General features: G+C 43.3%; 2 protein-coding genes across 5 annotated transcripts; one reads left to right on the top strand and one right to left on the bottom strand.

Moving 5' to 3' along the window:
* The first annotated feature begins 354 nt into the window (after window positions 1–354).
* Window positions 355–6,081, top strand: LOC119338058 (probable E3 ubiquitin ligase SUD1). 4 transcript variants are annotated; one of them, XM_037610347.1, is made up of 9 exons: window positions 355–654; window positions 844–1,353; window positions 2,206–2,802; window positions 2,902–3,107; window positions 3,196–3,489; window positions 4,119–4,276; window positions 4,379–4,542; window positions 4,622–4,804; window positions 5,333–6,081. In XM_037610347.1, the coding sequence occupies exons 1-9, from the start codon at window positions 442–444 to the stop codon at window positions 5,717–5,719; spliced, it is 2,712 nt and encodes a 903-aa protein (XP_037466244.1). In that variant the 5' UTR covers window positions 355–441; the 3' UTR covers window positions 5,720–6,081. The 4 variants fall into 4 exon arrangements, with proteins under 4 accessions (XP_037466244.1, XP_037466246.1, XP_037466245.1 ...); XM_037610349.1 differs by having other exon boundaries at window positions 4,759–4,804; window positions 5,333–5,469; XM_037610348.1 differs by having other exon boundaries at window positions 4,379–4,560; window positions 4,759–4,804; window positions 5,333–5,469.
* A 170-nt stretch (window positions 6,082–6,251) lies between these two features.
* Window positions 6,252–10,124, bottom strand: LOC119338060 (transcription factor BIM2-like). Its single transcript, XM_037610352.1, has 9 exons — window positions 9,985–10,124; window positions 9,620–9,787; window positions 9,431–9,533; window positions 9,251–9,320; window positions 9,047–9,145; window positions 7,917–8,070; window positions 7,680–7,824; window positions 6,987–7,113; window positions 6,252–6,594 (listed from the first exon to the last, which is right to left on the bottom strand). The coding sequence occupies exons 2-9, from the start codon at window positions 9,714–9,716 to the stop codon at window positions 6,571–6,573; spliced, it is 819 nt and encodes a 272-aa protein (XP_037466249.1). The 5' UTR covers window positions 9,717–9,787; window positions 9,985–10,124; the 3' UTR covers window positions 6,252–6,570.
* Between the last annotated feature and the right edge of the window lie 1,073 nt (window positions 10,125–11,197).

Genomic DNA, 11,197 nt, shown 5'->3' with positions numbered 1-11,197 from the left:
AGGACCGTAAAAGCGAAGGAATAAGAATGTCATGCTCATTCAAATCCTATGAGATTTGAGTTTGTATGATCGCATCACAGAAAAGGCAAAGAATATTTTTCAAGAGGTTGGTGTGGATGATAGATTTCTTATGGAATGTGGTACAAATAATTTTCTGAAGAAAAATTATACAGGATTCGATCCTACAAATCAAACGATTGAAGGTAGACAAAGTTGAAAAAAAATCTAATCCTCCGAAAATCCTATGATTTTTTTAATCAATCAAAGGAGCTTAGTGTGATTCAGAAAAAGTACGAGAGAGTGTTAGCAACAGCAAGTCAATAAAGACAAACTAGGGTGGGTGTCGGCCGAGGAAGCGAGAGAAAGAGGAAGCGCACGGAAGGTGTCTTGTTCCGAGAAGGGGGAGGGAGAGACCAGAGACCAAGGGAAGCTTCGCCGAGGATGGCTGCCGTCGTCCCTCCGCCAGAGACTGCGCTCTCCTCCGCGGCGGATGGCTCGGATGACGAAGATGGGGACCAGTGCCGCATCTGCCGCTTCCCCGCCGAGGCGGATCGCCCCCTGCGCCGCCCCTGCGCCTGCAGCGGCAGCATCAGGTTCGTCCACGACGACTGCCTCCTCCGATGGCTCGCCACCAGCCGCCAATCCCGGTGCGAGGTACCCCTCCAGTCTTCCCCTCCGCCCACCCTCACTCGGCATCGATCGTATCCGCCATGAATGGTCCATGCCCTTGTTTTTTTGCTAGTAATTTCGATTCATGCTGTTGCTGCTGTGTGGTCTGCGCTTAGCTGATCTCCGGGTTTCCAATTCGACGCGGTGCTCATGTTTCTGTGCTCGTTCGGTCAGGTGTGCAGCCGCGAGATCACCATCAGCCCTCTCTACGCTCCAAACGCTCCTGCGAGGCTGCCCCTCTCCGAATTCATGCTCGGCTTGGCCAACAAGGTCATGGGCTGGGTTATCGTGCTGCTCTCCCTCGTCGTCGCGGTCCTCGTCTGGGAATTCATCATGCCCGTCACCACTCTCTGGACATGGCGCCTCGCTCTCTCCAGGAGCTTTGCTCAAGTGCGACACCTGCTCTCCCTCCGTCTCTCCGCCACCTCCTTCGCAGATGGGCTCTACAGGTTCAGGTTCATGCCTTCCGTGGATACCATATTCGCCTGTGTTTCTATCAGAAGAGCCTTCGTCAGGGACCTTGGCCATTTTAGACAGCTTAACGGGCTTGCCAGAATTGGTGCTGATGCTGTTGCTCCATTTGCTCTCTGGGTTGCTCGCCTGGAAACTCACCTTCAGAACAGATTTGGGGGATTGGATAGCCTGCAAGTCCTTGCGCTGCATACCGTGGAAGCTTCCTTGATGGTATGCTTCTTGCTTTGATCTCCCCGGTGCCCTCTGACTGTACATTTATCGTTTTCCTTTTTTGAGGGAACGTCCACAAGCTTTTCACATCTTATGAGTAATAGAGAAGCAAATTGTAATTCACAAGAGCCTGGCATTAAGGGTTTTTTCATCAAACACCAACTACTGTTCCTTATTTACTGTGATGGGAGGATTCTACATTCTACCTGCAGTAGTAGAGTACTGATTAGTGAAGTTATACTCTAGAGATTACTCGCAAAAAGAAAATCTAGAGATTAAGCACATCTTGTGATGGTTTTGCTTAACATTGGTCATGGTAGAGTATAACTCCAGTTCAAGGTGAAGATGCCGCTTACGGTCCTGGCTATTGCTAGTAATAGCAAAACTTAAATGATTTGGTTATCACCTGGACCAAAATAGTACGAGTTCATTTGTAAAACTGTATGGCGTTCAGTTCTTTACCTTTTTTCCTACCCTGCAATTGGGAGAGACATCATCAATATGGTTTGCTGTCCATCAGTCTGGACCCTGGAGACGTAGAAATTACAATGTTGGATGACTATTCCGAATATGTAGGTTTAGGATTTCTTAGGCCATTATTTTGAGTGCACCACCATGAGTGGCTAACCTTGTCCTCCTTGGTGCTTTAATCATTGTGCTGTTGCGGGAGCTTTTGTTACCTTGTTGGGCTAGTTCCACCATGGTTTTATCTACAACATTTTTGGACAATGCTTCAACACCACATGTGGATGCTTTATTGCTTTTGTAGGACGGAGGCTTCAGATATCTTCTGCTTATCTTTTCTAATATACTTAGTTGCAGAAAATTCTAACTAAATAATTTTCTATTCAGGTGGTGATAGTTGATATAGGCATTGCTTTCATGTTTGGTTTTGTTCCGTTCACGTTGGGAAGGATAATCCTATGGTGTGTTTCATGTTTCAATTTTGGAAATGTGGATGATGTCAACTCATACGCTTCAACAGCTTATATCATTTTAATTGGATATGGGTTCATCTTTTCACTGGGTGTAACTTTTGCTGGGATGCATACTTTCCATCAATACTCAAGGGGAGAGCGCCTTCTGATTGCCATTTTCTTCAAGATCTTGGCTGATGGGATATGCTGGTTGTTGAGCCCCTTTAGATGGCTGCATCGTATACATGTAATGGTCCGCAAGACATTCTCTCTCTGCCAGATGTTCTTCAGAGGGATCGCAAATTTGATCACTTTTGCCAACTTTTCTCTTAATGTCATAAACATGGTTATAGTATTTCCCTTGCTCTTTGGCTGGTCTCTTGATATCTGTACTTCGAAAATGTTTGGTGCAACAATACATCAAAGGTTCAAACTTCTGTGGACTTCATCCTTTTCTTCTATTATTCTACATTGGCTTACTGGATGCATCTTTTTGATACTACGCTCCAAGTTGTCCAGTCTTCTTCGCCCGGTATTTATCGTACTGTATTTGTGATCTCATCATTTCATAGTGCATGCAGTATATGTTTCAGGGGTGTAACAGTGATTTTTTTTGTTTGCTTGTGAATAGATACTGAGGCCAGGAGTTAGTATTCCATTTGTCCATCTTGCTGAAGAGCATAATGTGAAACTATCCATGCGCGAACCATTTTATATTATTTCTTTCAAGAAGCTTCCTCGTCTTTTTGCTGGCATTATCAATGTTGGTATGGTCTTTCTTGTTCCCGTTCAAATCGCTGGTGGATTGGCACCTAAGTTGTTCCCATTAGATATCACGTAAGTATTCTTTTTTTTTCTTCTTCATCTTATGCATCTGCCAGTCTTTGGCGATTCAACGCATTTATTTTAATATTATGAACTGTAGCTACTTCGATCCTCCTACTAAGGGCACATCATTTTGGCAAGCGCCACGGACCTATGCAGAGTTACTTTCTGGCATTGTTTTTCTGAGCTTTCTCATTTGCAATACACTCAAATACCTTCAACCTCACAAACTGGTGGAGAAGATACTGCGAAATTGGTTTGCCACTACTGGACAAGCTCTTGATCTATTAGATTTGTTGATTGTCCAGCCTGATGGAGCCTGTAGACATGAGGTTAGTAATAGTGTCGCACCAAATGACCAGTATGGCAGCACTTATGAAGCTATGGCTAATAGGTAAGCTCCAATATTTTTGTCCATTCAAGGGACTGTACATTCTCCACTATTTTGTATCCTGATGCTGCCACACCCATTCTCTAATACTTATGATCTAATTTTATTTCTTTATGATCTCATTGTTGACTATTCATTTAAGATACATGCATTCTGGTGGATAGGGAGTAGTGTTGGTGTTTGGTCTATCTCAGTATATCTTCCCAAATGTGTCTTGTCACAGCAATCTCCATCATTTGGGGGTTAAACATTGCATAGGTGGTTCAAGTATGTCACAGAACTGGAAAATCGAATATTTGGATCCTCAAACTTGTACAACTGGATCAAATATTGAAGTGAAATCCATATAGGGTTGTACTGTCTGATATTACTTCCACACGGGCACTATGGATAGTGTAAAAACGAAACTTCAAGAAACAAATATGTGTGCCGTTGTTGCATCTTCAGTACGACAATTTTAGTCTTCAGTCAAAATAAATTATATTTTCTTTGATTTTTCTCCTAATCTCGTTTTATTTGCTATACTTGCCTGCTCATTTTTTACCATTAAACTAATTAATGTTTTGCAAACTTAAGATGTTGGCTGCACAATATTTTTAGAAGATATTTACCCTTCTTACACATTGTAACAGGAGATCTGTTGCAGTTCGAATGACACTGCTTGTTGTGCTAGCATGGTTGACTGTTGTGATATTCAACACTGTTGTGCTTATCTTTCCAATCTCAGTTGGGCGTGCATTATTGTTGGCCATCCCTCAGCTGCCAGTAGCAGGCGGATTTAAGTTCAATGGTAATAATTGTTTATGATCACTGAAATTCCTCTGTAAATGAAGTAAATATTTGTTTATGTTATTCATCTTATTTGGGCTTACTTGGGCAATCTTTCTTTTAGATCTGTTTGCATTTGCTGTTGGATTTTGCACCATATCAACTATTATTGCCGCCTCTAGAGAATCATTTGTCAACATGACTTCTGGGAGAACATGCCTTCTAGCTTCTGTCATCTGCAAGTGGGGTATAACAGCTCTGAAGAGCTCTCCTCTTTTGTTCATATGGGTGAGCATTTTAATCGAGGTGGTTTAATTTTTATTTTTTTTTGAGATATACAGTTCAGTAACTTGTTGTTTGTTGCCAGATTGTTATCATTCCCATTCTGATAGGACTGCTGGTTGATTTTCTCCTGATATCACCCTTCAAGTTTCTGGTTGATTTTCTAGTGATGTCACCCTTCATTGTGCCTGCTGATGACATTCCAGTTCTCGACCTTTTCAGCATTTGGTTCCTGGGGCTGCTATTGCTGAAATTCTGGACTAATTTGGTGAGATGCAACCTGTCTTGTCACTTTTCTGACCTCTTAACTTGTATTTATCATGTATGTACCAAACTTGGCAGTAATCAGGCGATCACACTTGTTTGCGAAAATTTGCTACTCCCTCCATTCCAAAATACCTGCCGTGGTTTTAGTTCGAACTAAAACCAGGAACGGAGCGAGTACATGACACCCAAATTGTACCAGTTGCAAAATGCATAGTTTCCTTGCTAAAGCGAATTATCAAAATGAACAGTGCATATTTTATTTTAGTCGATCTCATTTGCAAAGCTGTTTTGTCGTTATTAGTCCCAATAATTTTGTAATTGACTCTTCCCATTGAGAAAGCCTGCAATATTTAACCCGTCTCCCGTGCCACATCAAGAATGCTATCAAGTATCAACTGCCAATATCTGCTCAATGATGGCTGAGTTTCTATTCTGACTGATCTTGCAATGGGCACATGGTTACTTAATGTAGTTTGCTGGTAATTTGCCAAGTTATTCTAATTAGATATTTTTGTTACCATTGTTGAAGGCTCATTGGACAAGGGACGCGCCTTTCCTGGCTCATTTCATTGATGGAAGATGGGACTGGAAGCTTAGTCGAGCAAAGGACGATGGTTTTGCAGGGTTGAGGGCAAAGTGGGTCTTTCAAGATATATTGATGCCTGTCACCATGAAGCTAGTGATTGTTCTAGGTGTTCCTTATGTGCTTGCGAAGGGCCTTTTCCCAAGGTTTGGTTACTCTGCTGCGGTGAACTCGGCGGTGTACCATTTCGCATGGCTGGGCAGCCTCGCCTTGTGTGGGCTCTGCTACCTTGCCAAGGTATTCTGGGGTGCCCTGGTGAAACTCCACGATTCTATCAGGGATGAGCGCTATATTATAGGGCAGAGGCTGCAAGACTACACTGACAACAGCTGAAGGCCCTTCTCCTTGCAAGTTGCAACTCAGTTTTCTATAGTAGTTAGGTTTAAACAGAACAACAGTCGGCGCCAGGAAGCGAAGAGGCCGTGTTACTGATGGAGATGATACAGTGAGATGTCGCAGAGGTAGCTTGCTTGTAAATATGGATGTAGGTTTAGTTGCCATCAGCTGTTAGTCACGATCTTGTGCCGGTTTGGTAGGATGCGGAATGTTGAGAGTTTGATCGTTATCGTGGTTGTAATAGCCTGTGGTTCTCAGGAATCTCATACGTTTTTCTGCGATCGTCATTACCCAAGGGCCTTGGTCTGGTGCTGATTCAGGCAATGTTATCAAATTCCAAGGTTTTCTGCTTGTTTCTAGGGCTGTAGCCGTCTGCTGCTGATTCAGGCATGTCGCAGAATCTATCGTTTGGACAAAGCTCACAGAACTCAAAAATTTATCCAGAAACCGTTTTCTGTTGGTTTGTTGTGACCGTGGGTGTAGTGTAGGGAGACATGGGAAAGAGCTCTCGTCTCTGGAGAGAAGAAAGTAAACAAAATAAAGTGTTGCAGTTTTTCCTTTTTCCTTCTGAGACCGGGTAGCCTGTAGTTTCCGGACAGACCGACAGTCAGCTAACATCATATACAACAAATGTGCACATAATATAGTATGCTTTCACATATTCCAATTTAATTTACAATCAACGAGGATCAAGGGAGGGCCACAGGAAGATATAGCAGAAAGGGTTTATACAAAAAACCAAGTCAAGAGACGAAAATTCTCCAGGGGAAATGGTTCCTACTAGACCGCCTCTTCAACGCTTCCTCAGATTCCTAACAGCTTTTGGCCTGCCCAGTACCTTGCATGATTCAGTTTGCGGCTGGCATGTCTTTCTGCTCCCATTTAAAGAAATAAGATCAGGCAAGTAGCAAGCCGGTGGTAAAGTAAAAATAGACAGCGCTTGCATAATACAAGTCCTTCAATGAAAAATTACAAGTAAATTGACTTTTGTAATAGCAAGAATCTACTATTTGCCATCTCTATTATACTTCCGTTTTACAAAAAACATACTAGGTCTTAGAATAATACTCTGTATTACGTATATGGATAACAGTTTGTGTTTCTAAGGTCCAGCCTCTAATGTATCACATGTGCCACTGTATTAACCATGGACCATATTGTGGTTGAGAACAAAGTTAGGCTGCTAATCATGACTCCTTTTTTTTTTGCAACATGCTAAATAAATATATTCCATGATAGGCGCATTTCAAACTATTTCAGTTACCTTTGCACTGGATATATTAGTAGACCTGGAAATTGCTCTCCTGCCCAGATTGACATTCACGGTGACGCTAGCTTGTGACAAATCGATGCCCAAATTTTCCATTGCATTAGTCAAAGCTGTAAATAGGCTGTTTAAGAAGAATTACAAATAATGGTTGTGTGAGTCAAAGCTGTTCAAGATGAATGTCAAAAGAACATGTAGGAATACCAAATGCAGAGCAATTGATTAGAAAAGAAAATGCATCTAAATGGATGACGAAGATAATTCCATCCTCAAGGTTAACAAAAAGATGCTAACATATGGAATCACTTCTTATGAACCGCAGCGCGGATAACACGTGTGTATTTGCCCAACCCAATACTGGGTGGATATGTATCCAAGTGTATCCATGGCATAATATGTATTCGATATAGGTATCAGATACGGATATGACACCTTGTATTGGGGCATCGGAGGCGACTCGGGTAAATATTTATGTATTTACATACACTTTTTTTTCCATCATACACACACTGGAGTTCAAAGAAATGAATAAAATATCAGGCAAGAACAAGTTGAGAAATCTTTTGCAGTTAGCATTATATGTACCATAAAGAATAGCAATCCCTTTCTTCGTTCCAGTAACTCTAAAACTACTAGTAGCATTATCAGTAAGGAAAATTTCAGAGAATTTTGCGGAGGCTAGAAACATACTTTTGGGAGTACACGCTGGAAACAGTTATGGTACCCTCATCTATAGTCAATTCTTCTTTTTCATTGCTCATTTCACTGTCCACAAGGCAATCCGCTGGACATGAAAGCTCTTGCCATTGGGACTGGTACTGTGATTCTATAATATCTGAGAAAAAAATGAGAGCAATTAGCACCCGTTGTTGAATAGTACAATCTAAAAGGCTAACAACTCACACAGACCATATTATCTACGTATACCTGCATTTAACTTGGCTGGTTCTACTACTGTTTCAGCATTTTGCAGCATTTCTGGCATGGTGGGGATGCTGTTGTCCAGAAAGTTTCCAGCAGAGCCAATTTTTGTTGTGGGTGCTACACCTGGCATGAGGTCAACTGGTACTCGATTGCTACTCTGTTATAATATAACATGTTATTTCAATAATTTTAAGGTTTCAACCCCAGGCATTGCTGAACGCTATTAATCCATCTGTTCAGAAACATACCTAGAAAGAGTGCAGTGAAACATCCCTAACTTTAACAGCTAATATAAAATTTCCAATTATTGACTGCGTGGAAATGATAATAACATCAGATTTGGCCTGATTTTTTCTTAACACGTCAATATTTGATTTCAACTAACATATCAGAAGTTAAATATGAGATACTGCGCCGCTGTTCAGCAGTGTATATTTTTTAGCACAGGCAGTAAAATATGACACCCATAAATCACAACATGATGTATGAGTTACTATTATTGGTTTACTGTTTTTTTCTGAACAGAATAATTCGGTTAATTACTTATGACTGAATCATTGTGCATATACCCACAGTGAACGTTAGTCACTACTTGCTGACAAAATTCAAAAGATTTGCAGTGTTAAATTATAGTGAACTTCACCTTTGCACACTTTCCATCACGGAAATTCTATGGTAGAATTTTCTACTCGGCTGCATAGGATTTTGGAGTCACAGATTTCCAGTGAACAGCAATGAAATAAGTTGCTAGTTGCGGATCTAATAAACGAACCGGACACATTTCTCCTGAATGTGTACTGGAAAGTAAATTCGTAATAATCTATAATTTCTGTTGATGCTTTAGTGGTGCAAATTGTAATGGCTGTCATGTTAATCTTTATTTAGGCTGCCATATATGATATTTTCATATACAATTCTTTCACATACAAATTTGACTGTCATGGCATAGCAAATAGCAGGCATGCTTATGAAATGAATAGGGGAGGCCAATGAAATGTGGATTACCCAAGGTACCAATTTAGTATTTTGTTTTTCTTATTATTCTTTACCACACAAATTTGAACTGGCATGGCATAGCAAATAGCAGCCACGCTTCTGTAATGAATAGCGGAGGCCAGTGAAATGTGGATTACCCAAGGCGCCAATTTTGTATTTTCTTGGCTCCAGTCTCCACCAGCACATGCTTCATGCTTTTGTACCTTTTCTTGTAAGAATTTGACATATTCAATCACCTGCAGAGGATAACAACTGCTTCATATGTGCACTGGAGTGCATACACAGGTATCCTTATCAAAATAGGGGAAAGGGAGTCATGAGAAAGGGAAGAAAACAAGGACCTCCAAAAGGAATGTGGCCTTATCTCTCTTCTGGTCGCTTTGTGGTACAAGATCACGAAGTATCTGAAATCTGCATTGCAGTTAGTAATGCTAACGGTTGTCGATAGACAGGGGGTAATATCACAGAAAGAATAATTTAGTTCATAATGGATGGACTAGGGTGGGCATTTGGGGGCTTGCCTCTCATTGATTTTGCAGCGACGTCTCTGCTCTGTAGCGGAATGCTTGGACCTCGGGGAGCCTGGTGCTTTGTGGTCTCCTCCGCTGCCAGCATCGATTTCCACTGCAATATGGCATTGTACGGTTGTACCAGATTCATTGATACGAGTTCATCAAATGATGTGAAGGAGTTGACAGAAGAAAACTGACTTATATCACTGAGACAGAAGCCTGAACCAGAGCCGTCTCCGCCGCTGGAGGCAGAGGACGAGGCTCCGGCAGGATGGGATTGTATTCGATTCTGCATGAGAGAGGAGACCGGCCCCGCCGCCTGCCCTAGCCGGCCGACCACCGCACGGCAACCAAATCCTGCACAAACTGAAAAGGAGAAGAGGAATTTGGATCAAATTTGCCGCAGTAAAGGAGAATCAACCCAGAACAATCAAAGCTAGGGTTTCTTTACGCAATCCAAGCTAGGGTTCGTCAGCGACAATTCCAAGGAATTAACCCATGTTAGGATAGATCTTCACTCCACTCCACTGAAGTAGAGGAGTAGTGTTTGGAAAGAAGAATACCTGCGGGTGGAGATCCTCAGACCAAGGAAGAGCGAAGCCAAACTGCCACCGCCGCCTCCACCGCCGCCGTCGCCGGAAAAGAAGATCGGAGCGGCGCGGGCGTTCAATGAGTTTTTTTCTCAGTCAAAATTGCAAGGAACACGAAAAAAAACTTGTAGGGGCATTTTTGCGATTTTTTGTTCAAAAAAACCACCTGCTCAATGCAAATGACAGAAAAGACCATTTTTAGATCAAATTGACAAAAAAAGACCAGCTGGGACGTGGCGGCAGGCGCGGCAGCCGACACGTGGCGCCTGCCGCCACATGGGAAGGCGGCAGCCCCCGCCGCCACAGGCCCAGGCGGCAGGTGCCGTGAAACAAAAATAGACGCTAGCTGTGAGCCGTGACGAAACAGAGTGGGGCCGTGGGGCCTAGCTTTCAGCCCACGTGGAGGGTGCCGCCACTCCACCACGCGGCATGCACTATTTTTTCATATGTTTGAGTGCTACGAGGCGGGTTGCTGTGCTGGAGCGCTACAAGGCAGGCGGCTGGAGCGCGGGACGGCCAGGCGTGCATGACACTGCGAACGCGCGCAGGCATAGTGGGGAGCTGAGTTGTTCAAGCACGTGAGCATAGCATGCAAGTGAGATTTATTGCTGAAAAAAGGGCTTCCAGGTACATGGAGAGCATGACATGACAGGATAAAATTGTGTAGAGGGATCCAGCGGGGTCAAGATATTTTAAGGAAAACAATGCATATGCCGCCGGATGGAGTGGCGGCGGCCTTCACGTGGACTGAGAGCCGGGCCCCACGGCCCACTCTGTTCCGTCGCGGCTCGCAGCTGGGCGCTGTTTTCTGTTTCGCAGCACCTACCGCCTGGGTCTACGGCGGCAGCCCCTGCCGCCTCCGCACGTGGCGGCATGCGCCACATGTCGGCTGTCGCGCCTTCCGCCACGGACCAGCCGGTCCTTTCTGTCAATACGTTCTAGAGATATAGTCTTTTTTGTCAATTTTGTTGGGCAGATAGTCTTTTTGACAAAAAAATCCATTTTTGCAATTAGCCAATTAGGGTAACTCCAAAGCGGGATCTCTCCAAATCAACTGTAAATGTCAAAAACGGACGGTCGAAACAATTTTGATCGTTCAGACCATCCTTAGAGCATCTCCGGCCGTTGCCCCCCCCCCCCAGGACGCATAAAAATCGCCCCCTGGGGGCGAGCCGACGATACATTC

Source organism: Triticum dicoccoides, chromosome 7B (assembly GCF_002162155.2).
Source record: "Triticum dicoccoides isolate Atlit2015 ecotype Zavitan chromosome 7B, WEW_v2.0, whole genome shotgun sequence".
Classification (NCBI taxonomy): domain Eukaryota; kingdom Viridiplantae; phylum Streptophyta; class Magnoliopsida; order Poales; family Poaceae; genus Triticum; species Triticum dicoccoides.
Note: the sequence above shows the minus strand (reverse complement) of the source record. Positions and strands in the feature narration are given on the sequence as shown.

Coding starts and splice junctions, on each gene's coding strand:
- LOC119338058 (XM_037610347.1), top strand. CDS start 442: ATGGCTGCCGTCGTCCCTCCGCCAGAGACTGCGCTCTCCTCCGCGGCG. Junction 655..843: donor GCCGCCAATCCCGGTGCGAG/GTACCCCTCCAG, acceptor TCGTTCGGTCAG/GTGTGCAGCCGCGAGATCAC. Junction 4,543..4,621: donor CTCCTCTTTTGTTCATATGG/GTGAGCATTTTA, acceptor GTTTGTTGCCAG/ATTGTTATCATTCCCATTCT.
- LOC119338060 (XM_037610352.1), bottom strand. CDS start 9,716: ATGCAGAATCGAATACAATCCCATCCTGCCGGAGCCTCGTCCTCTGCC. Junction 8,071..9,046: donor ATACAAAATTGGCGCCTTGG/GTAATCCACATT, acceptor ATATTATAACAG/AGTAGCAATCGAGTACCAGT. Junction 7,114..7,679: donor TCCAGCGTGTACTCCCAAAA/GTATGTTTCTAG, acceptor CTTCTTAAACAG/CCTATTTACAGCTTTGACTA.